This window comes from Haliotis asinina, chromosome 3 (assembly GCF_037392515.1).
Source record: "Haliotis asinina isolate JCU_RB_2024 chromosome 3, JCU_Hal_asi_v2, whole genome shotgun sequence".
Taxonomy (NCBI): domain Eukaryota; kingdom Metazoa; phylum Mollusca; class Gastropoda; order Lepetellida; family Haliotidae; genus Haliotis; species Haliotis asinina.
In genome coordinates, this window is record NC_090282.1 from 60,725,399 (window position 1) to 60,752,429 (window position 27,031).

General features: G+C 38.6%; 2 protein-coding genes and 1 pseudogene across 2 annotated transcripts; 1 reads left to right on the plus strand and 2 right to left on the minus strand.

Annotated features, from left to right (window-relative positions):
- The first annotated feature begins 13,411 nt into the window (after positions 1-13,411).
- Positions 13,412-15,001, plus strand: LOC137278953 (THAP domain-containing protein 1-like). Its single transcript, XM_067811451.1, has 4 exons — positions 13,412-13,558; positions 13,967-14,100; positions 14,465-14,665; positions 14,947-15,001. Exons 1-4 carry the CDS (start codon positions 13,412-13,414, stop codon positions 14,999-15,001), a joined length of 537 nt encoding a protein of 178 aa, XP_067667552.1.
- Positions 15,002-17,333: 2,332 nt separating this feature from the next.
- On the minus strand, positions 17,334-18,650 carry LOC137276954 (uncharacterized; annotated as a pseudogene).
- Positions 18,651-25,348: 6,698 nt separating this feature from the next.
- On the minus strand, positions 25,349-26,179 carry LOC137277207 (uncharacterized). The gene has a single exon (XM_067808880.1). The coding sequence runs from the start codon at positions 26,177-26,179 to the stop codon at positions 25,349-25,351; it is 831 nt and encodes a 276-aa protein (XP_067664981.1).
- Between the last annotated feature and the right edge of the window lie 852 nt (positions 26,180-27,031).

A 27,031-nucleotide genomic window follows, 5' to 3' on the forward strand; every position in this document is an offset into this window, starting at 1 on the left:
ACTCATACCATCAAGCATTTGATTGTCTGATGTCAGATGATTCAGGTATTCAAATGCACAAAAATAGGAATAGAGCATGACTGGGCTGAACGATATTGTGTGCCCAGTTAAAACGAAGTTGCTCAAAGCCATACTCAGGAATTTTAGAGCTATATGATGGTGATCTGTTATCTTGTGAAAGCAGCAAGGAATAGAGTCCGAATATTCGCACGTCTAGCCCATGCTATATAGCTGTGGCAAAATCTCAAAGTTAAAGATTTTCTCTTAAACTGAACAAAACGATACCAAACAAAACAAGACATTATAGTTTTTATTCCTGAAGTATAGATTCAGAATGAAAACTTGACGCTGTTAAAAGTGGGAGCACATGTTTTCAGCTTGAATTGCATCATAAGCTGTCATTTCTGTACTGGTGCTGAAGACACACTAATTCGAACAACGGTCGGCAAAGAAACACACATGAACAGAAGCAGCACGTGTTCTTCCAAGTTTATTTTTTTCACTCGGACTGCACCTGAATATAAGAAGACTGAAAGGTTGGTTGTGTAATAAATGTTTTGGAACTTACAAGATACATAAAATCAGTTTTAAAATTTCTTTTCTATTCTTTTGGACCTCTTGGGACTTTCTACTAAAATCATTCCAGGAATATTACAACGGTTCTTGTGACAAGACGTCAATACGTTACACTAAATAACAGTTTTTGAAAGGACTGTTGACGGTGGTAAACAGAACTTTTCAAGATGTTCACTCCACAAACGACTGCCTGTTGTGTTTGCTGCTCTCTGGACTGACGACGAGTCCGGTTCAACCAATCAAACTGCAGGAATGATACACAACGAGCATTGAAGCATTCACATTTACCAAAAGTCAGTTCAAAACTCCCAACACAAAAGCAATAGAGGTTACGCGAGCTTCCCGTAGTCACTAGATCAATGTAAAGCCTGATTTCATATCGAAAATCCCAGATAAATATCAGCGTTATTGCAATGTCCACATACAAGGTTTTGTATGTGCCATTTGTATGTGTCTGAAGTTTCCAAGGTTGTAATGCAACTGAACAGGACACATTTCGATATTTGGGTTGAAATACTAGGTGTGATTGATTTTTACTCAGCCTCACATAAAAGTACTGGATAATGTGATCGTTTATTGGTTGGTCTTTTTGATGTCTTGTGTTGGTGATGTTTGTTTAGATGTTCACTTGGATTCAGGGTTCAAGCAAACGAGCAGCGTTAAACCCAGACAAATATATGTCTGGTAATGATAGATGGAATGGATTAGAAGTGACAGCAGAAATTCAAAGGATTACGAAGATACCAGCACCAGTTCCTCGACCTACCAATCATAGTTAGCGAATACAGCAATCTATTTTTCGTATTTTTTTCAGAATGTCACGCGAACGTTAAAGTGTATTTGTTGTTCGAAAGGTTAATTGAAGGTTTCTTAAGTTCCCTACGAGTTTGTTGTTGTTTTTCAACCACAATGTAAGATTTCTTGACAAGAATAAGAGCTTTAACATTAAACAAACCAACTTACTGGCGACAAGATGACATAACGCAGTCAATCGCAAGGAGTTGAATTTCATGATTTGATTTCGCATTTTTATGAAACATTGCAGTTTTTTAGTCTAATTATTATTCATCAAACCTAAACGTCTCACCACCATGCCGCAGTAATGTGAGAATTTACTCACACTATCAACCACTGGTCAGTCACGACCCCTCACCCCTACACACACACGCGCGCGCGCGCGCGCACGCACGCACACACACACACACCCACACACACACACCAAGGAAACAGGTGAATATAGAATAATGCAGGTTACAAAGGAGAATAGAGAGTGACGCAAGTAGGGAGTAGGGTCATATATGACACAGGCAGGATACAGAATGACACAGGTAGGGTCATGCATGCCAGAAAGGAGAATACAAACTGACACAGGTTGAGTCATGGAGAAAGAAGAATGCAGAATGACACAATTAGGGTCATTCATGATACACGGAAAATACAGAATGACACAAGTAGGGTCACGGATGTCACAAACGAGAATACAGAGTGACACAAGTAGGGTCTTGCATGTCACAGAAGAAAAGGACATGCTGAGACTAATGTTGACGGAGAAAAGACTACAGAAGGATACATGTAGACTACAATTCATGTGACCTAGAATACAGATAATGGTTCACTACTGTATTGAAGAAGGATATACAAAGTCATTATGATTTCTGCGTCCAAACAAATGAATGACTGAATGTTAAAATCGTGCGTTATCAATATTGATTCGTACGAATTAACTCTTTTACGTAAACTTACCTACCATTAACCTTCAGTTGGAAACATAAGAAAACAATCATAAGGTGTATTTGTGCACATTTGTCCCCGTTGTCCTCGATGTTGACATTTGTGTTCAATGAAAGAAGCAAAAAAGACGTGCCATCAGCTTAAGTACAATAAGGAAACATTGCCGAGGATGACACTTAGAAATAGCGTGACTGAAAGAGGAAAACGTCCAGGAACAAAATGCTATAGTGATGCCAATGGTGTCAGTGCAAAGATATATCGCTGCATTATCACATTGTATTAAAAGTAAGGAACGTTCGTTATACGATGTCAAACTCTCAGAACTATAACTTTCTACAAATTTCAACTCTTCCCCAAAATGACACCAAATGTTTTTCCAAAATATTTCATAAAACAAATAGGAAAGGCAGACGGAATATATTATTTCTTTAATATACACTATTATTGTAATGTGTATTTGTACACACGAAAAATACTTGAGTATCAACTGTACCTTGAACTACTCGCCATTTGACTCATCATCCTGATTTATATACACCTTAATCTATTCCCCGTTATTATATTAATTAGGTTATCCCGAAATCTGTGATGTTCAAATGCGAGGACAGTCTGGGATATACTTAGTCTAGTGAATATCGCGAAGATACATACATAATGAGTAAATATCTATTCCGACGATCTCTCCCGGATTAGTAACGCAATGATAAACGTGTCTCGGGGATTCACTGACCATAGTCCTCAGTTACTTCCGTCTTTTTCAGGGCGGTGGGGTAGCCTCGTGGTTAAAGCGTTTGCTCGTCACGCCCAAGGCACGGATTCGATTCCCCGCATGGGTGCATAGTGTGAAACTCATATCTGTTGCCCCCCGCCGTAATATTACTGGGTCGAATAGGTTTCACTCACTCGCTCATCCGTCTTTTACTCTAAATACTAATATGCCATCGACACGGTCTTACCTATATTCCTGCGCAGCAGCAATACAGACACATTTTTGATTTTTCGACAATGCTCGTTTGAAAAAAAGAACCAATTTTTCTTTGCTATTCGTATATGTCATACCAAAGGTTCTTTGCAGGATCTAAGACTGTGTTCTGTCAGAGATGACAAGTGCCACCATCTTAAGTGGCTTTTGGTCCACTGAGCAAAAACACTACTGGCGTTTTTAACGAATCAGCAATATTTTTACAGGAATTTTGAAATATGACAACTTACTTTATAATTAAACATCACGCCAGAAGCCATTCGTTTAGAAATAAATGATATTTCAAGAGCTTGGAAAGAACTTTGATTGTTTCTGACTTGTATAACCGTTAGTTATATGTATGGGAAAGTGTGTTTTGTTTGTTGTTCGTGTTCAGGTGGGACGATGGGGTAGCCTAGTGGTTAAAGCCTTCCATCGCCACGCCTACGACCCAGGTTCGATTGCCCACATGGGTACATTGTATGAAGACCTTTTCTGTTGTCCACGAAAAATACCAACTCTGATAATAGGGTTGAAGAGAATTTTCTACAGGCAACACAGTTGGTACTAGGCTTGACGAGTCACACTCCTTAACAGAAAGTTCCCACTATCCTAAAGTATCTACGGCCATAGTGTCGTAACCGACCTGTCTGATTCAAATTGAAACAAACGACTGGTCGTCGTCAGTCCAGAGAGCAGCAAACACAACAGGCAGTCGTTTGTGGAGTGAACATCTTGAAAAGTTCTGTTTACCACCGTCAACAGTCCTTTCAAAAACTGTTATTTAGTGTAACGTATTGACGTCTTGTCACAAGAACCGTTGTAATATTCCTGGAATGATTTTAGTAGAAAGTCCCAAGAGGTCCAAAAGAATAGAAAAGAAATTTTAAAACTGATTTTGTGTATCTTGTAAGTTCCAAAACATTTATTACACAACCAACCTTTCAGTCTTCTTATATTCAGGTGCAGTCCGAGTGAAAAAAATAAACTTGGAAGAACACGTGCTGCTTCTGTTCATGTGTGTTTCTTTGCCGACCGTTGTTCGAATTAGTGTGTCTTCAGAACCAGTACAGAAATGACAGCTTATGATGCAATTCAAGCTGAAAACATGTGCTCCCACTTTTAACAGCGTCAAGTTTTCATTCTGAATCTATACTTCAGGAATAAAAACTATAATGTCTTGTTTTGTTTGGTATCGTTTTGTTCAGTTTAAGAGAAAACTTTTGAACTTTGAGATTTTGCCACAGCTGGATTGCAAGGGCTAGACGTGCGAATATTCGGACTCTATTCCTTGCTGTTTTCACAAGATAAGGAGTGAATTAAGAAGGAACCTATTCCTGTAAGGTGATGGGTCATGGACTAAAATTAATGGCGATGTTATAAGTAAACATGGACACATGAAAAGCGTGATTTCTATTCTTTATTTTTTTTGTTTAATCCAACCGAAAAAATAAATCTTAGTCAACCAATTTCATGCCATGGCATTGCAGTCACGACACCTAATGTGCTGTTTTGCTACCTAAATAATCTATTGTCGTTGGCCAGCAGTAAGGTCACTCTGAATGACAGTAACTGGTGATGGTATGACATTAGAACAATCCAATTCAAAACCTGAAAAGCTGAATATGTGAAAATTAATGTGTGCTGAAAAGTATTATCTGCTCAACATGAACACAAGAAACTACCAATCATTGCAGGCATTTCTGACAGTGAAACACGTCAAAACTAAATGCGTTTTTTCGTCCCATCGCGGAAAGTGATAGGCCGTATAATGAGCATTAGTGACACTGCAATATTTCATTGTGTCGACAAATGCGTGTGTAAATCGTCATAATCATTGTTGCTCGCTGATAAACAACACTGATTTCTAAGTTGACAACAAGTTTTTTGTGACCTTTGCCAAACGAAGATATATTTCACAGTAACCAAACGGTCAGATGGCATGAAAGACAAAATATCATTAATGAAAATACCATGAATGATATTTTGAACCTCTACACACACATTGATGTAATATAATTAATTTTTTTATCTCGAAGCATTTCAACTACTATGATATATATGGTACGGATATATTTGACAGTCACCTAAACAATGATCACTTCTGTGATTTTTATTAAAGCAACTCAGACATGTCTTTGATATATATATTCAACATCTGCAATATTCAAGGCCTCAGTAAAATGTTATAGGATATTGCAATGTGGGCCAGTGACAGAAATTCCCGTTTTGACCTGTACCCTATGTGCCCAGATTATATTTTCAAATACGCAATTGACTCGTCATTGCATCCTTTTGGGACCAGTGCCATCGTTAGGCCAGGATACGAAAACGACGCATGAACACTATGTGAAAGAAGTTCACAAACACTTCCTTAAGCTACGAACGAAAGTTCTTTCAAGCATTTTTTTATGATAATGGAAACGGCCTTTGTCGCTTATGATTTATTACAATATGAATAGTTATACTTTATACTATATTCCACTTAGCCAGTGCATTCAAAACTTCAAAGATCGGAAACGACATCGTCCTCTGTTGGTTACCCAGCCACGTAGGCATTTCTGGGAATACAACGGCCGATCTTGCTGCCAAGGCAGCACTTACTCAAAGACATATAGACGCTTTGCTAGTAGTTTGATAGACGTGTAGTGGACATGATATTTCATGACTTCCCAATTTTGAGTTGTAACATATCAGTTTCCCGTGTTCTGTTCGAAAGTATTTGTATGCTGTGCCGCCCTTTGGACAGGGTTTGACGAACGTGTGGAGAAACTGTATACAAATGGGCGGCAGCTCATCTGAAGACGATTATGAGGTACTTTCTGTTCTTCATGTAATCTAACCGATTGACACATCTATCACAGTTATTACCTGCTCTTTAACAGTTATTGGATTTTAAAGATGATTGTCAGTTTTGATGACCCTTACTATATGAAGATTTCAAAGAATTCACAACTTTAGGGACAGTCGATAACAGAGGCGAACGACAAACTCACGATCAACAGTGGGGTTGTGTCAAAACATCACTTTATCTTTTATATGTATTTATAAACAATAAAATGCCTCGTTTCCAAATTCTTCGTAGCACGTTTTCGTGTGATTCTTTATATTTTCCACTTATAATGACGTTGATCTATATCTTCTGTGACAGAAGTTATAACGTGAATAAAGCTCAAATCAATATTGTGTGGGAGGAAATAAGTGCAACGTTCATCACGTTTTTACAGCGAACAAAGTGAAGCTTCCGGCATTTCTTATAATCATGGAAGCTCAAGTTCCTGATAAACACTGCAGTACCATAAAAATGTATGTTTCAGTCGTTAAAACATCTAACAGCACCTCGATGATATTGAAAGGGAAAGAACACGTATGAGATTACACGAAAATATATTTTCTAACAACATAAAATCACCATGAAAAATGGGGTGGTGGTGCACTCATGTATGCTGGTGGTGGTGCTCCATGCATTGGTGGATGTTGTGGTGTCCTCATGTATGCCGGTGGTGGTGCCCCATGCACTGGTGGATGTTGTGGTGTACTCATGTATGCCGGTGGTGGTGCTCCATGCATTGGTGAATGTGATGGTGGTATCTCATTTACATGTATTGTGGTGTACGAGATGATTTTTTTTACTTTAAACAAAACGTAAACCAGACAAATTGAAATTAATATTTCGAATCCACGTCATTTTATCTTGCAACTGACAATTTAAGTCTTAGAATTTTATTCAACTTAGAATAAAAGTTGTTTAACAAACGATTATAGATTCAAATCGTCATTACTGGTTTGTATTGCAAGGAGGTAAGCGCAGCAGTTAGAACAGTGAAACAAGTGCACGTGCGGTACGTGATGAGCGTTAACTTAGACCAACCCAACTTCTCGACGTTTTATTTAAGGTGCACCCCAAACACCCTGTAATACAAACAAAGAAAGTGATTTGAAATTATGATCGTTTGTTTAACAACTTTCATCTTAAGCTGAATAAAATTCTGAGAATTAAATGTTCAATTGGCAAGGTATAAAATTATAAGAAATTTGCCATCGTAGTTTCATTTTATTCGATTTACGTTTTTGTTTAAAGAGACATTCATCGATACGCTTTCACGGCAAACGGACTGTAATCGCAAAATAACACGAGTCAGTCACGAAAGCGATGAGCAGTGATAAGCACATCACAATTGACAACATTCCCCCACCCACGGACGACAGTTTGTTTTAATTCATTTACATTGAATGTTCCATACACCTATGTCACTTTGGGTTTAACTTGTAATTTTAAATTTACAATGGGTTATACCTGTATTGTATTAGCCGTTGATTATGTTTTAGCTATATTGTCTTACATAAATAAATCTGTAATTAATGAAAGAAAATTTTGTTTCGTTTTGTTTCAATAATGAATATTACCAGGTCTTACTTAGCTCACGCTAAATAAGAAAACATGCCTCTGTGCAAACGCTTGTGATTGAGGTGCTTTCAATAGCTCTAATCCTTTGTTTCGGATTCGGCGACTGGGATTAGGTTGCGTAAGCGAGCGACCCGAAGCGAGCGACTGAAGCCCGCTTGGAGTTTGAGCGCCCACCTATAGTGATGTGAAATATTCATCGTGGGGACAGAAAGTCTTGAAATCCTGTAGAGGTAGGACGACTTCAAGGATTCTTCGGAAGGGCGACAGAGGACCAGACAGGTAGGTGTTTCCATATCTATTTGGAAGAAAATATGCATCTTCATGGATATTTGTTTAATATGCAGTGCACGCTCATTTTCTCATAGTACACAGCCATTTAGGTATAGATGGGAAAGGTTGATACTGGTTTCTGCATGTAAACGGAGTGGTAGTGTAGCCTAGTTCGAGGGGTTAGAGCCAGAACCACTTATAAACTGTAGGGGACATGTAGGGGAAACAGCATTCAAATGTTTGGACAGCTATTAAAAAAAAAGTAATAATCAATTCTTGTTTACTGTTTCGTGACTGGGTGACAGAGTATGTTAGTACATTCATGTTGCCATAAAACCATACATATGATCTTTCTAATTAAAAAGATATGATGAAAATAAACTTTAGTTTGTTCTGGCATAAATGTAAAACTCTTTGGACTCAGTAAATATGAGAGCTCAAACCAGTTAAATTAGAAACATAGTTCATGGCAGTTAAGAATATGTTGTGAATATGTTTCTCTCAGAGTCAAGAATCCTGTTATCTTTAAACAGGAGATTGTGGCATAGTTTGTGGATACAATTTCCCCGTGTCACCGTTTCCATTAACTTGGGGAGCATTCTCTTTGCTCCAAGAATTGTATCAATGCGGAAGCCTACTGAAAGCAATGACACCTGATCTCAAGATCACCGATATCATCACAGCCGCCAACCACTGCTTCCTCTAAGTCCTGTAACCATATCCCGCGGTAAGGCTACTTTAGGCAGTATCCCACACTCTCATCTGGTGGCTGGAAACATTAACCAGCAGTAACTGACTTTCTGTTATTGAATGAATTTACTTATAGCTCACGGAAAATAGCGCTTGTAAGATTTTATCTTCACATGTTGTTATCACTGAAGACACAAGTAACTGCTTAACCACGTTCAAGCCTTTCTCACAGATATATTCATGAAATACAGAGTCAATACTTTCAACATAGTTCCACAGTGCAGCATTACTGTGTACTGTTTTATTGATGAATATAACCATTTAAACTAAGACTTTCAGCATTTCAGTATTTCAGCATTTTAACTATTTCACTATCATGTTACTTGTAAACAGAAATTCATAAACAGTACAGCTTCAAGGAACTGAATAGAAAATAAATCAAACACAGACACATACATACACAAATGCGCAACCACAGACACACCCATTACATATTGAGTCAAATTAGGGATATATGTAACAGTTCATAACAAAGGCCGCTTGGTGTAACCTAATCGAATTATGGCCCTAGACAATGACATAGATGAAGACTAAAAACTGTTGATGCTAAAAATTGCATCTGTTATACGTGAATCAAGATTACATCACACAGATTCCAGTAGGACACTGTAAAACACATTAAGTGTTTGATGACATAAATAGGTCTCTTATTCCAGTAATGTTATCAATTGTTCTGGATGCCCATTTTCATTATTACAGTGTTGTGTATGAAATCCCTTAAAAACAGCAAGGAATTTATCGTCACATCGGCAATATTACAGCCATATCGTGACGAGAGCAATTTAATTTAATTCATGTCAGTTTTAAAATCAATAAATTGAAAACGTAAAAACCTGTCATCGAAGGTCAGTAAAAATACTAGGCTTTCACAGATATGAACATAAAATTAGCATTGAAAGCTAAAATACTGTAATTAAAGAGGACAATACGATATAAAACACGGGCTAGAGACCGCCAACAACCCACTAATAACTGAAAAAAATGTTGCTGGCCCTGTTAACATGTAACCAGCCCTGTATCAAAACAGGAAACTGAAATAAGGTGTTAAAATAATGTATTTAATGAATTGATGTGTAATTGTTACACTGTCAGTCAGGAACAACATTGTTCATTGGAAGAAAGCATTTTCTAGACCAATCACGTTTAGTGTTAGATAAACGGGCAGGCTTATCTGTGGAGGTTATGGTTTGATTGACCATGAACTATACAGACATCGTCTAGCTACCACATTTGTAAATTATTATGTAAAAGATTTCCCGTAGTCAATGACATGGTCAAATGTATACCTGGTATGGCCCCATAGGGCTGGCTATAAAATGAAGTTGTAAGCCCGCCATGTAACTAACAAGCAGCGGGCCGCCGGGTAGACACCATTTCATACGCTGCTATTACAGTGACGTTAAAATAAATGTTCGTTGAATGTGACCAGGTCAATATGGATGATATCGTTGATATTTTTATCCACCTCTTAACACTATTTCATTCTCTTTAAACTTGTAAAATATCATACAGGAAAAGGTTTGCATAACTATGTCGTCTGGAAAGGAGTGATTTTTGTGATAAATGATGACTCTAGAAATAGTACAACATAGACTGTTCTTGGAAACATGGCATACTGTCCGTCTGAATGAAAGTAACTAAGAAATATATTAATTCAAACTATGACACTATGACAATTACGCTACACTCATCCATGTTCATAATCCAAATGATAATTTATGCAATATAATAGCACAAAGCAACGATTGTTGTTTCAGTCAGTATCAGCGTCCGTATCCTGCTCCTGGGCGTCAGGAAGGGGGAGGCATTCTACTTTGTCAGCATCTGTCGGCAGTTCTTTGTAATAGTTGTGATACTCTCTCGGTATAATACCCGATCGACAGAGTGACATAAGGTCTTTTTTCTTGGCTGAAGAAATTGCTTGTTTTCCTGAGTACCTTTGGGTCAGAGTTTCACAGATACTCCGCGGTCTTCCTCGACGACTGCCTGTAGACACTTTCAGTTCTCTGAATGGCTCATTGCTGTGCTCAGTCTTGAAGAAGATGCTTTCTGGGTTGTCGTTAATGTAGCGCATCCAGCACACTGACATCCAGTTCACACGACCACCATCAGTATCAATTTTGGTGTTTCTCAATTTGCCATGGGCATATTTCTTAAAGTCCATGACATCGGTATACTGTATTAGGATGACAATATATGGATCTTTCCGTCGGGCCATCCTTATAACTGTGTCCCACTGGCTTGGCACATAGATGCTAGTCTTCTTCTTGGCGAATTCAATGGTGGAATGAATTGCATCGCACTCCATCTGTGTGTGGCCTGGCTCAAGAAATTTGTGGTCAATTGTACTGATGTGTTCAATAGTGGTCAATTATGTTTCAACAATTATACAAAATCAGGTTGGTTAGAGGCAGAATTTATCTAGCAACACAGCACATACACATGTGTTCAATTTACTAATTTTACGCCTGCATTTGTATATGATTTCTTATGTGCTGTCTCTATTTGTGGTTGGTATATAATAAGATTTACAGCATGGTATGGAATCCGAGAAGGGACATTGTCGCATTGTCGCGTTGTCGGCCTCTCAAAAACAAGCAAAATGAAGCAAAAATTAACCAAAGCACGACAATGCGACAGTGCGGCATTTCGTGAAGTTGTCGCATTGTCGCGTGTCGCGTTTTAGTCAATATGTTATAATCCATACTGTGATCAATCTTTTAACGAAACGCGACGCGCGACAATGCGACAACACGACATTTCGTCAAAATGTTGCGTTGTCGCATTTTATTAGTTACGGCGGAATCCAAAAACTATCACAAGCATGAATACTTTAATTGCGAGCTGAGATACCCGTGATTCGAAGTCAGAACAATGATAAATGAACATCCATGTTGCCGTGTAAGAGTGTGGGTTAAGGGTGCGTGGTTAGTGGAATGCCGTATTCAAACTGTCCATTTTGCTGAAGAATATTATGATTCAGTAGGTGCATGTTTGAAACGATACAAGTACATAAGTATCGCTTGATCAAGTATCCATATGAGAAAAGTATAAGATATATTGTGAATTATCTCATATGCAGGGTTAATAAGACAGGATTCAAATAGAACTAAAAACAGACATGACAACACATTATTGTATTGAAATACCTTGCTAATTTGCGAAGTTTCCCAAACCTTGAGAGAGTGCAGCGGTGGAGGAGTGAGGAGTGGTGTGGAGCGAAGCGGAGAGGAGAGGAGTGGGCTAGGGTGGAGCGGAGTAGAACGGAGCCCCAGACGAGTGAAGGAGGAGGAGGAGAGGAGAGGAGAGGTGTGGTGTGGTGTGGAATGGAGTGGAGAGTCGCAGAGTAGGAGGAGGGAGGGAGGGAGACTTGGTTTCTGCCACTTCAAGGGTACGCAACACTACCAAGCTATTTGATCGTTTCTAATAAACCATCCCTCCAAAAGAAACGCATAGTCGATTTGTATTTTAACAACTCTTCTGTTGCCAGGCGTCTGAATGTTAGACTTGCAGCTCGTTGCAGCCAAACAGATATAAGAAATCACCGCCCCTTTTCAGGCAGATTTAGAGTTACCACTGCAGCTCAAATAGGTACATGCGGGTACTACAGTATCGTGATGGTTCTCCCACGGGTGAGAGCACAACAGCCAGGGTACCTGCGCTTCAGAGGATGTCAGGTCAAACTGTACGGAACAGGCTGAAAGAGATTCGTTTGAGAACCAGAAAACCAGACGTCAAGGTCGTGCTTCGTCGTCATCAACGTCTATGCTGTCTAGAAGTATATTATTTGTTTTATGGACATTACCTACTTCTAAAGCACATGCACTCATTACTGATGTAAAATTCATGCACTAAAGTCTATTTATGGACGAGTTATACATGTTTGAAACTTTTCTCAACAGATTTCTCGTCTATGCGTTTATATCTTGGGGTAGTATATCACAATGATAACAGTCCATTTGTTTGGCGTTTTCCCTTTATCACGTTCAAAGCCTACCTAAACTGTCTTTGACGTGTCGGGTGGTTACGTGATATCTCATTCTACTTGGTATCCATCCACTGCTTGCTGAAGGGAGGCAGATCTCGAACAAGTACATCAACGTCGGACAGAAACTGTCAGGAGCCACATTATGGAACATAGCGACCCATTCGAGGACATGACCTGATGTTTCTGCCGATGTGGCTTGAATTTTAACAATATTTCAGTGTCTCACAACCTGTCATCTGGATATCGACGAAATGTTCAAAGTGATTAATGTGTATGGTGCTGGGATTCGAACTTATGATAATAGCTATCTGGTGTGACAAAGAGACATTAATCTGCACAGCAAATTGCCCCGCCTTGAATGACAAGGCAAACGTGTGCCCTGATTACAATGAAAAGTTGCGCAAATATTTGTCTTGCTGCTAAACACACTTCATTCACTAAATACATTTATATATAAAATAATTTTCCAACAATGAAGATTTGCATTAAGTTCAAGAAAAGCAGCCCAACTACCATTTCAAGCACTACTTCACTTTAAAAACCATTGGAAGTATCAAAAGGACCATTGAAATGTGAAATAGAGTTTAACTTTTCCTGCGCATGCGTACTATAATTGACTTTCTACGCATGCGCATCGGTAATCGAAAAGGGACATTTCAATAGCCGATTCTTAATATTTATGCATGTGACCTTTGACCGATTCCAAAACGAGGTTATACCCGCAACGATGGCTGCTGACCATTTTTGTGTACCTCTGTGTACATCCGTTGCACGAAACGACGGTTCACTGTCATTTCACACGTTTCCAAAGCCCGAAGCTCTTCGAAAGAGGTGGAAAGTTGCTATTCGACGAGACGAAGGACCCTTCTTTACGGTAGGCTATAATTTTCATTCAGAATTTTCTGAATTAAATCTCGATTTATTTGAGGCGCCAAATTCAAACTGCAATCAATCTATCGGAGGTGCAGCTGTCAAGCAGCGCATACAACAGAAAAATAATATTTATTCCTTAACAACATGTCATGGTGCCTAAACGATAAATTAAGTTAATTAACAACACATGGTAACGATTGCTCAGTGTGGTGCTGTAATTGAAAAAGTTCAAAAAGTAGCAGATGGACCGCAAGAACAATGATTATATACTCAAAGAAGCAAGTGTGTTGCGTGCGCGAGGTTACAACTATTTATTGTAATCATTCGAAAAAAGACTTGCTTCTTTTTAAAGCTTTGATTTAAATATTTATAATGGCAATGGGCTCATTTTAACTTCACTTGTATTTAGATAACAAGGAAGAGTGTTGTATGCTCGAAGCATTTCCGGCCCGAGGACTACAAGTACACACCAGTAAGGAGGACCCTTAAGCAAGGATCTGTGCCATCCATATTTCCTTGGACCTTGGAAAATATGAAGTCGAGGTAAGCACCAGCCATCCGTCATCCACTTAAGCCGAAAAATTCAAATTCATCAGAAAGGTCGGTTTAAAGTTAGAAACATGTTTGTAGATGAGAAAACATTCTTATTTTAAGCTCTACTTCAGTTCAAATGCTCTTCAAACCAAAGTCTGTTTTTTTAGTAGCATTGTTTAATTTTAAAGCATTAAATCTGATTAGTATCTGCAACACCTCATTGATAATCATAATCATTGATTCCCTTGAAAGAAACATTAATCCGACGTCTGTGTTTCATGATATTCAGAAATGAGCAAACACATAAACATGCACACACACATTTCTTGATTTCCACTGTAAGTAAAATTCTTTATTTTTCCTGTCCTACAAGCTCCCTGTTAGACTGTGACCCCCATGAAGAAGAGGAGGACAGTTTGTCAGCTCAGACCCAGACAGATGTCAGCCTGCCAGATACACAGCATCTTCTAAAAAGAATTCTGGAGCTGGAGAAGGAGAAAGATTTGTTAAAACAACAGCTCACCATTGAGAGATTTGGATTAGAAAGATTCGCTGGAAATGATGATCTCATCCAGTACTACACATCATTTCGTTCTTATAAATTGTTCAGACAGTTTTTTGAATTTGTAAAGCCAAGTGCCTCCAATATGTGCAGTATGTATTACGCATGTGCAAATGCCATTTCTCTTGCAGGTAGGCCAAGAAACATGGCCCTTATTGATGAAATGTTCATGTTTTTTGTACGTCTGAGGCTTGGCTTACCAGAGCAGGATCTTGCTGTTCGTTTTAATTGCCACATTTCGACTGCTAGTTGAAAAATTATCACCTGGGCAAATTTTCTGTATTTTGTTCTAGGATCAATTCCTATCTGGCCCTCCAGAGTGCCAGTAGACAGATACATGCCTCCTGAGTTTCAGATAACATACCCATCTACTAGAGTCATTTTAGACTGTACGGAGCTCAGGATCCAAATTCCCTCAGCTTTGGTGTTAAATTCCATGTTTTATTCCCATTACAAAAGCTCCTGCACTCTGAAAGGCTTGATTGGCATTGCTCCAAATGGCGCTATTACCTTTGTATCTAATCTATACACAAGTGTCATGTCAGATGTTGAAATAACAAAATTGTCTGGCATTCTAGATTTGCTGGAGCCAGGGGACAGTGTTATGACTGACAAAGGTTTTACTATTGCCAGTATACTGAGTGAGAGAGGTGTTGGTCTTAACATTCCTCCATTTCTGTATTCCTCTGGGCAGTTCACACCTAGTGAAGTAGAGGAGACCCATTGCATCACTTAGGATTCATGTGGAAAGACTGATCAGAAGAGTTAAAGAGAATCACCTGTTTGATTCTACAGTATCTCTTGCAGAGCTGGGCAGCATCAATCAGCTGTGGACTGTAGCTTGCATTACTTCAAGTTTTCAAGGACCATTGATAAAAAAGAAATGAATGAAAACTGATTGAGTGTTCATGTTCATTAATAGAAATGTGCAATTTATTTTTATGAGATCATAAAATATACATCATATTTACATTAATGCTATAAGAGAGTATTTATGTACAGTGTTAGTTTTCATCAGTCTGTAATAGATTCAGTGCACATAATGAAACTGTAGTGACAGTGGAAATTCTAAACAGAAATTTGTACTTACAGATGATATGCTGTGGTTTTTCATATCTTTTTTCAAACCTTAAAATATGTCATAATTACATTTCATTGAATCAGTGCTGCAGCAATAAAAGAAATTTTTTTTTGACAAATGGTGAAATATGTAATATTCATGAAATGTAAAATTTCTGAATATACAGATCTATTAAATTTTATAGGCTTATAGGTGTCGGTATTTTGTACTGGAAACAGAAGATGGTAAAAGTAAGGATTGCAACGGATACTCTAAGTGCTGAATATGACATGTATCACAACTATTTGGTAACAAATTATTATTCATGAATGCAATAATTTAGTTAAGCAGGGCTCTAGAAAACTTTTCGGTGTGTGTGTGTAATTACCCCTCATGCTGCAAGTGGAAGTGTACTGAGAGGTTTGAAAGAGTATTGGTATATTTTTGAGTCAGCAAGCCGGAGAAATAGTTTGTTATTTATAATATTAAACAACTTTTCATCTTAAACTTTATTAAACTTCATTTATGTTTGACGTAGAAAGGTATTTATGTGCATACATGATACACTTGAAATCTTATATTATGTCGTATGTCATTGAGTTTTAGGCGTACGTACATTACGCATGTACGCTCCTTATCTGTAGCCCCGATTAAGTGATTAATGAATAATACGGAGCCCCAATAGTAATAACCAGTGATCTGACATAGTCCACAGTACTAAGTGCAACAACTGCAAACCAACATAACTTGCACTTCTGCAAGGCTAGTACATATTACATTTTTGCATATTTCACTTTGAAAATAGACATAAGGGCTCAAGTAACACATGCTCCATTAAAACAAATGTAAATCATTCATATTTGGTACTGGGGACTATATAATGAACTGAATTCATGAAAGGCTATGGTTCAATTCACCGGATATGCGAATGCATCATAACAGCTTCAGTAAAAATTCACAAAATTATTTCCTGGAACTGTGATTATCTCCCCTTAGCCCATACCATACTATTGTAAGGTTTTGTTTCAAAAAGGATAAATTACAATATAAATATGAAAAGGTAATATGTCTTATGTATATGTGACATGCTTACCTCAATTAAACAATGAAAGAGGTTTACCTTTGTTGTATTTTTCTGAATGCATTAAACATGATCTAATTTCATCTGTCTTGATGTTGAGAATAATGCTGATTATATAGGTAATTAATAGACAGAGAAATGACTGGTAACAGAGTGATACAGACCCTAAGAGAGAATGTAATCAAAGTAGAATTTATCTGCCTTGTCTTTCACACTTTGCCAACCCTCAGGAAAAAAGTCAATTCTCTCAAGATGGTGTTGCCTTTCAGACCATACAAACAAATCACACCACTTCAAACCAGTCACTGCCAGCTGCATCTGGATCTGATGATAGTAGTTTGATGTTATCTTAAGAGCAAGCTGGCCATTGTCTTTCCGGCTGAGGTAGTGCAGATCATGGAGGTCCTTGTTCCGCAGGTCTGGACACTTCACCTCCAGTAGGCCAAAAGGAGGGTTGGACCTGGGGTCTAGCACCTTTCGGTCTGGAGAAGCAGCCATCCATGCTTCTCTGGGATAATTTAACTTGCGAGATGACAAAAACGGTTACAACGGTGCAAGGGCAGACCTAATGGGGTTGTAGAGGGTTGATTTCACAGGCCGGTCCTCTCCATCATTCTTGTAACCAGACACCTTTATCTCTGGTACTGACATACCGGCTATTTTATCCAGCCTAGGGATGTGCCATGTCTGTGGCATGGAGGTCTTGGCAACATCCCGTGGGATGGACTTCAATCCTCGCTGCTTATAGTGGGCCATCAGGTATAAAACACCTGTGGAAGAAAAAACATATTTTCAAACAATAGGAATGACAGAATCAGATCCTGAGTTAAAAATACCCAGACATATATTAATATTATACATAGAACACGAAAGGAAACAGGAGGACCTGATTTCCGTGGAAAATTGCCATCCCTGATAGAAATAGGCGGCTCATGACATATCTGTCACATGACCACAGCACTGGCTCTGACCTGTAGCACAGTTCCAGCTGGTACTGACCACTCTGACCACTGGACTGATCTCTAAGGTGACCTGCATTTAATAGTACATGTACTTGTATGAAATGAATCAACTAGGCTCTAGGCTATCACAATTAATAAACACAAGTGAGACATTTAACAAAATATGCATTCCTAACAATATACATATATAAATATATGTTTTGTTTCCAGACAATATCATGTACCCAACTTACAGTTACTTTATGTGGCGATTCATTTTTCTTCATGGAACGGTGACAGCCAGCTGTTATTACACAAGATGTGTCATCACATGATGCTGCAAGAAAACGATTACAATTGAAAAAAGATACAAGACAAGAAAATAGAAATTACTTGGAATAATTTTATATGAATTTAACATAATATGATCTGACAATTACTACCTTGATTATTGACATGCTTGAATGTAGGTCACAGTGACATGTGAACATTGTAAATGTCAGTCATTAATCTAACTAAAAGAAGTCACAAAAGAGCTTCTGCGTTGCACATCATAATAATTAGCGTGTCCCGTATTTATATGATAACATGTTATGTGAAAATAAAAACATCTTCAGTCATAAATCGGCAATGACATAATGACATTGACAGCCAGTGCGATAGTTACCATTTACAGATGGAAATTGATGAATGAAACTTACTTCGCAAATTGAAAATGAAACCTTCACTGTAATATTTGAAGCCTTTGTTCAGTTGGGAAGTACCGGCACTTCTGCTGTTCATCTGAATATAAGTCTCCACGAAGGAAAACGTGAGAGACGGTACAGCTGTCAGATCGCTTCCAGATTTCGTCGCCATCACGATTCGCAGATTTCGCGGGTATAACCTCGTTTTGATATCGGTCAAAGGTCACATGCATAAAAATTAAGAATGGTCTATATGTCGCATTGTCACGTGTCGCGTTTCAGTAAATGTTTAGGTTTTTTTACACATCGTAGATAGGGCGAAAATGCGACAACGCGACATATTTTGACCTTGAAAAGTGTCGCACTTTGGAGGAACAGAGAAAATGTTATTCGAAACGCGACACGCGACAAACAGGCGAAATGTCGCGTTGTCGCATTGTCGCGCTTTGGTTAATTGCTTCATTTTGCTTGTTTTTGAGAGGGCGACAACGCGACAATGCGACAAAGCGACAATGTCCCTTCTCGGATTCCATAGCATGGTACTTTGTTTTAAGACACACATTAAAGCATGAACCATATCATTATCAACCTTCCTTTCTGTGGATCTGGCAAAATCCATTCCCAAATGAAAAAAACCCAACTAAATACAAGTCTCTCATGCCTGACATGTACGACAAAAAGCTTACGTGAAAAATAGTCCAGAATCTCACATAATAGTTTTGACTATTGTTTCTTCAGAATCAACTTGCTTTTCAATTGTCAAAAGGGGTGTCTGGAAAGGTACCCTTCAGTTCCTGTTGGATTGGTTCCCCAGGTGCCTGTGCATAATGGATCTGCTGGGATCACGTGAATTGACATAGTGATTGTTTTTTTTGCTGGTGTTGAAACTGACTATTTTTGCTCATAACATCAATCACCTGATTGTCTGAACAGAAGTGGTTACACAGTGCTGTGTCATATAACAGATAGAAAGGACTAAAACATTTGTTTCCCTTTAAGTACACACTTTTGTTATATGCCACCATTTTTTCCACTGTCTCAGCCTTCACATGCCCAGGTTAGGCTAGAGGGGTAGCCCAGTGGGTAAAGTATTTCCTCATTGCACCAGGACCCATGTCCTATTCCCAATTCAAGGGTACAATGTGTAAAGTCCAATTCTGGTGCCACATGACTTGATATTGCCTTGATTATGAATCACAACAAAAGACCTAGATGAACTTAAGATGTTAGTATTTATTTCTCTGAACAGATTATATGTTTCAAAAGAATGAGAGAACAAAGGAAAAAGTATCATTAAGATACTTAGTTCTCTGAAACAGATGTATATTTTTAGTGCACAGAATACATATTTTTTCAACAATTACACTCATGCCACCTCATTTACATTCTAAAAAACAAATAGACCCTGTTGGCAATTCATTGATCAATTTTCAGCATTTCTCACTGCCATTTATTATCGTAGACAAAAACTGCAAGCCTCTTGAAAATTGTGGCCTCTAACTCCCCATCTAGCCACACCTCCACAACCTGTACTAACCAAGACTTTAACATCATATCTTCTACACTGTATAGAGGTAGGTATGAGAGCTAGTAAGAAAGGTAATTGCTGAATAGGGTAAAACAGGGCTACAGATAAGGGCCATTAAAAATGCACGTCAGAAAGAAATTACAAAACCTATGAGATGCGCACCACAGCAGTGGTGTACGGTCTTAGAATCACTTACAAATGTATTCATCTGAAAAAGTATTGTTTTGGTTTTTTATTGACCTATTTACACAAGAGTAGCAGTGTTGTGGTGCATATATGAAACGTAACACAAGGTTACTGATACGCCATTAAATTCCATTTAGTGATATAAATGTACTCTTAGGTTTTTCCAGTACTGCTATATTGATAAAATAAGAAGTACATACTCCTGATGATGAAACAGTATGTGCAGCCCTGGTACAGTATCAGGACAGTGATATTAAAAGGGGCAGTGTTTACTAGTTTTTGTTCACTCGTATCAGATCTATTCATGTCAGCAACAGCTTCTAAATTTGTCACTATGCCTTCATATGCAACAAACACCAGATCTTTTTTCCACTTCTAGTCTGCAGTTCGCGAATGGCAGCTGAGCTGAAACCCAGTATCGTAGGTTCGAATCCAGATTTTTGCACTGAATACAGCATCACTGTTATACCGTTGTTTTTAATCAAAAGTAAGTCCGGTTGCAGCTAATGAATAAACAAATATATAAATTAATGAACGGCAGAACGGAAAGACGGACGGATAAATAAATAACCCCAGACATCGATGGTCGTTAACTAAATATCGATAGATTATCGATAAGTATCGTGGAGGCAAAACGGCGTCCTGGACATAATTCAGAAGCAGTTCCTGGTTAAAAACTTAACTTTGTGAATTGTTTGAGCAAATCAAAACTATCTTCTATCACAAACGTTTATGTAAGATATTATCAAAGACACTATTTTCATATCGATAATCTGTAATAATAATTCCTATCCGCGATATTTCCAATTATTGATCTTTTTAGCCAGCATTTAGTATTGACACAGATGAAATTCTTCCATGTACAGACTGACATTGTCACTAGTTCTGTGTGTTATAGCCAAGTACACGTTTTGGGGAGAGTGTATTGTTTTATGAATAGCTTATCTAATGGGTTTAATAAATTGGAATTACAGCTATGGAGAATAAAATAAAAGCTTTGAAAACTTTGTTTTCCATGTAACTTTTGTAACAAACTGCAACAGTCAACATTCTACGAACCACATATTGTTTTCACGTTTGAAATCTTGTTTAAATACACTAAATACTCTTCTGAGACTCTGGGAAAGAAGAAATCGGCAGCAATATATGGATGACGACTAAGATTATTTAACATGTCATCGTACTTCCTACCCCGTGAAGGTCCGGGGTAAAATTGATGTTGGGTAATCCATATTTGTCGTAAGAGTCGACTAACGGGATCGGGTGGTCATACTCGCCGACTTGCAGTTGCGTGGATCGATGCTCATGCTGTTGATTGCTGTATTGTCTGGTTCAGACTCAAAAATTATTTACAGACCGCTGACATGTAGTTCTAATATTGGTGAGTGCTGTGTAAAACTAAACTCACTTACTTTTCATCACAGACTTTGAGATTATCGCTAGTTCTTTGTGTGATATGTAAATGCACTTTTGGGGGTGAGTTCGTGTGTGTGTGTGTGAATGGCCTAGCTAATGGATCTGATGAACTAGAATGACAGAAATATAGCTGAAATATTGACAAGTGTTGCGTAAACTTAAACTTACTCACTCCCTTTTCAAAGTACAGACTTTGAGATTATCGCTAGTTCTTTGTGTTATGTGTAAATGCACTTTTTGGGGCGAGTGTTTTGTTTTTGTGAGTGGCTTAGCTAATGGATCTAATGAACTAGAATTACAGAAATATACCTGTAATATTACGGAGTACGGCGTAAAACTAAACTCATTCACTCCAGCTTCATTTCGTGTTCATGATATTTGGTGGCACTGGACCGACAATCATCCCTGATGATGAAACATCTGATTGTCTGATGCTGACTTATGTCAGACAGTTGTGATTCAGATGGTGCAAAGAGTTCTTGTGAACAAATGCTCAAAGAAAGGAATACAGCACCAGTGTAACTTCACAGCACACATTTGGTCTTGGTCTGTACCACGAAAATTTCCTACCTACCCTGCATAGGGCACATTTGTAGCCTGGAGAGCCAAGCATTTCCTAGGTTCAAATCCCACATGGACACAATGCATGAGGGCCATTTATGGTGACACAATGACAACAAAGATCAACGGAAACTTAAAATATTTATTTCTTTACAAACATCATGGCTGTAAAGAATGATCTCTAAATATAGGACGAAAAGATAAAAGTAAACTGAAGACATTGCTATTTATGAAACAGAAGGGTATTATATATATGTACACACTAACATGTACGTGAATGAGAAAAAGAATATTTTTAAAATCAATACAATTATTTTATTTCATTTAGGATGTTTGAAAGTCCACAGGAGACATAAATAATGTTTCATTTGACCACACTAGTCAGGACTGAATGATATTGTGTGCCCAATTCAAACAAAGTTTGCTGCTGAAAAAAGAGCTACATGATGTTGATCTGTAGCTTATCAAGTTTAGACCTGTATATGTCTACACATGTAGTTCCACAACATATTTTGATTTCCCATGTGCAGAGTTTCTTTCTTCTTTATTTTGTATGATTGTACCTGACTATCTTTGCTCGTAGCATCGATCACCTGATTGTGTGATCAGAAAGTGTTACACAGTGCTGTGTCATACAACAAATAGTTCTTTTTAATACATGGGCAAAAAAGGACTAAATGACTTGTTCCACTTTGACTTTTGTCATATGCCACCATATTTTCCACTGTGTCAGCCCACACCTGCCCAGGTTAGGCCAGAGGGGTAGTCTGGTGGGTGAGGTATTTCTGCTTCCCACCAGGACCGAGGTTCAGTTCCCTCATGGGTACAATGTGTAAAGTCCAATTCTGGTGCCACATGACTTGATATTGCCTTGGTTATGAATGACAACAAAAGACCTAGATGAACTTAACATATTAGCATTTATTTCTCTGAACAGATTTTATGTTTCTCAAGAATGAAAGAACAAAAGCAAAAAGTGTAATCAAGATATTTAGTTCTCTGAAACAGATGTATGGTTTTTAGAACACAAAAGTATATATGTTCAACTATCAGGCAGTGGCACCTCATTGTTGTTTTCATACTTGTAAGAAAGACAGGCATTGTTGGCAATTCACTGACCAATTTTCAGTATCTATCACCCTATACAAACTACAAGCCTATACAACCAGTGGCTTCCACCTCCCCATCTGCCCACACCTACACCACCTGTACTAACCATGACTTTAACATTACATCTTGAACACTGTATACAAACTACAAGTCTATCCAAACTGTGGCCTCCACCTCCCCATCTAGCCACACCTCCACCACCTGTACTAACTATGACTTTAACATTACATCTTGAACACTGTGTACAAACTACAAGTCTATCCAAACAGTGGCCTCCACCTCCCCATCTAGCAACACCTACACCACCTGTACTAACCATGACTTTAACATTACACCTTGTACACCATATACAAACTACAAGCCTATCCAAACTGTGTCTTCCACCTCCCCATCTAGCCACACCTACACCACCTGTATTTACCATGACTTTAACATTACATCTCGTACAAACTCCAAGCCTATCCAAACACTGGCCTCCACCTCCCCATCTAGCCACACCTACACCACCTGTACTAACCATGACTTTAACATTACATCTCGTACAAACTCCAAGCCTATCCAAACACTGGCCTCCACCTCCCCATCTAGCAACACCTACACCTCCTGCACGAACCATGACTTTAACATTACATCTCGTACAAACTCCAAGCCTATCCAAACACTGGCCTCCACCTCCCCATCTAGCAACACCTACACCTCCTGCACGAACCATGACTTTAACATTACATCTCGTACAAACTCCAAGCCTATCCAAACACTGGCCTCCACCTCCCCATCTAGCCACACCTACACCACCTGTACTAACCATGACTTTAACATCATATCTTCTACACTGTATACAAACTATGGGCCTAACCAAACTGTGGTCTCCACCTCCCCATTTAGCCATACCTACACCTCCTGCACAAACCATGACTTTAACATTACATCTCGTACAAACTATAAGCCTATCCAAACAGTGGCCTCCACCTCCCCATCTAGCCACACCTACACCACCTGTACTAACCGTGACTTTAACATCATATCTTCTACACTGTATAGAGACTATAAGCCTATCCAAACACCACCTCCATCTCCCCATCTAGCCATTCCTACACAACATGTGATAGCCATGACGTCAACATATTGGAGTCCAATGAAACTTTAATTTCATTCATGTACAGATTGTCTTTGATAAAAAGTACCGATTCATTCTGCCTGTCTGTGTCACTTTTTGACAAAAGATCATATTTAACACTTATAACACTGATTTATAACTGTACGTTAATGTATTCACCTGTATGATACCCGCATGTATATGTTGAACAGACTTACAATTATGAGGAATCATCTACTGTCATATTTTTATAATTTGGTACAGTTTGATAATGGCTTTCCTTTTATATCATACGTTACCCACTAACCAGATTGAAAGTACGGGAATGGGGGCCTGGGAATGTTACCGCTGGTAGGGGCAGGTATGAGAGCTAGTAAGAAAGGTAATTGCTGAATAGGGTAAAACAGGGCTACAGATAAGGGCCATATTGGTGTATGTATGGATAAAAAATATGCATGTCAGAAAAAAATTACAAAACCTATGAGATACACACCACAGCAGTGGTGTATGGTCTTAGAATCACTTACAAATGTATTCAGAATGGTTTTTTATTGACCTATTTACACAAAAGTAGCAGTGTTGTGGTGCATATATGAAACGTAACACAAGGTTATTGATACGCCATTAAATTCCATTTAGTGCTATAAATGTACTCTTAAGTTTTTCCAGTACTGCTATATTGATAAAATAAGAAGTACATACTCCTGATGTTGAAAAAGTATGTGCAGCCCTGGTACAGTATCAGGACCGTGATATTAAGAAGTAAGAAAAAGGTTTTAAGTTAATAGAGGCCTACATTCACAAAGATAATTTCTGAGGAAGCATACACCCAATTTGAGGACTGAAATGATTTCAGAAGGACAATACGATGCTGTGTAACTAAATATTGCAGTACCAAAGTAGAATAAAGGTTGAAATTAAAAACACATCCAATCAGAGCAAAATATTAGAAAACTGTAAAGTAGTCAGTCAATGTTAGTAAAGCCGATACTTCAAACATGCATTAACATTGTAAATCTGACCCCCATACTTATAGCCTGGCCCTCTTACAAACCTTCACCTCTACCTCATCATCCTCATCTCTCTTTCTCTTCCTATCCAACATCTTGTTCAGGGGTCCAGGTCTCTGCCTGGGGACTGGAAATGACACTCCTTGGTGGCACAGGCTGGTCAAACTGCAGGACACATTGCACTCACTCAGATTAGTGAAGCTGCTCACTGGGCTGACAGGAAGAGACATGGAGCTTGAGGTCAGTAGTGGTCCATCCTGAAAAAGGTCACAGGTGTTACAGAACCAGATGTCTTTGAAAAGTATATGTGAGAGATTGATGTCATCTGGCAAACCTGACATGTCTGATTTCAGGGATCCCCTTGGTGTGGAGCCATAGTTCAAGGAGGTGGTGCTGGATGATGGGGAGGGAAGTAGATCACTGTAGAATTCCTCTGAATTCTGGAAAAGGGTGGAAGAGCTGGGGAAGGGGTCAGTAAGACTGGTGGAGCTCAGGCTGGTCAGGCTGGAGCTGGTGCTGACTGGGAGAGACTCATCACTGGGGCTGACAGACCAGATATCTGGAGTGACTGACAGAAATGTTGATGTTACATCACCAGTGTCAAAATATGAATTAAATCTGGGACATTCCGGATAAAGGAAGGGTTCCTGGTTTTCTAGATACTTGCTGATGGGGCTATCTGGTCTGTTAGTGCCAAACATGGATGATCTAGGGGTAGGGATAGTGGGGCTGATGGGCTGAGTAGTGTTGGAGGGGATGGCTGCATCGGTCCAAGTTGTGTGGGGGTAGAGACAGGTACAGCGAGGCTGAAAGTCATCCAGGCTCACCCAGCTCTCGTTAGGACACAACATCGTGGGGGTCTGAAGTGTGTTAGGGAATTATATAAAAGTAAAAGTCCCAAGAATAATGAAGAGACTTGTCTTAAAATCTTGAATCATGTCAGTGTTATTGCAAGCATGTGTGAGTTTCTGAGTTGAATAATGTCCAATACCAATCAGTAAATCAATTCATGTCAGTTACCTTCACAGTTTGTCTCTCTTGCACCAACTCAAGATAATACTAGAGTATTCAACTCCAAACTCTCTCTCACAAGAGAAATCTGTAAAATAGAAAATATGCAAGTATGATCCTGTATGAACTGAACTGATCAGCTGGTTTATTAACCAGATGCATAAATTAGAACGTGAATCTAGTCTTTCATTAAATAGTGACCTACAACAATTTATCGTTTTATCACTGCAACTGATGTTGTTTGATAAAGACAGACCATCAAACTACATTCTATGGAGACCATTCTGGTTTCGTCCGTAACATTTATACATCCTTCATGTAGATTCAAACACCCGTTGGCAGAGGTACGGTCACAAACCAGAATAGCCTGTTGCTATTGTAAAAGTTCACACGTTTGTGTCATTCAGTTGTTGTAATGTGGAGTCATGCATGAAAAACGCAAAGAGAACATTTTGCCTGTTGTCAAAATTAATAACAACAGTATATTTGAGAATATTTGTGCTACTGAAAACTCAGTATGTACAGGAAATAGGTTTACCTACCTTACTGCAGTAAGAAGCAAGCGAAGATACTCGAATATGTCGAGGGAACTTTCAAAAGAGCAGAGGTGTGATAGCAATGATACGCTTCGGTAAACGAAGATTCGTAATGGCCGCTCTTGAACTTGGCAACCGTAACCTTAGCAACGACGA

Bases quoted from the DNA above. Each gene is read 5' to 3' on its own strand.
- LOC137278953 (XM_067811451.1), top strand. From the start codon at position 13,412: ATGGCTGCTGACCATTTTTGTGTACCTCTGTGTACATCCGTTGCACGA. The intron at 13,559-13,966 runs GTAGGCTATAAT...ACTTGTATTTAG, and splicing joins ACGAAGGACCCTTCTTTACG to ATAACAAGGAAGAGTGTTGT. The intron at 14,101-14,464 runs GTAAGCACCAGC...CTGTCCTACAAG, and splicing joins TTGGAAAATATGAAGTCGAG to CTCCCTGTTAGACTGTGACC.
- LOC137277207 (XM_067808880.1), bottom strand. From the start codon at position 26,179: ATGTTGTGTCCTAACGAGAGCTGGGTGAGCCTGGATGACTTTCAGCCT.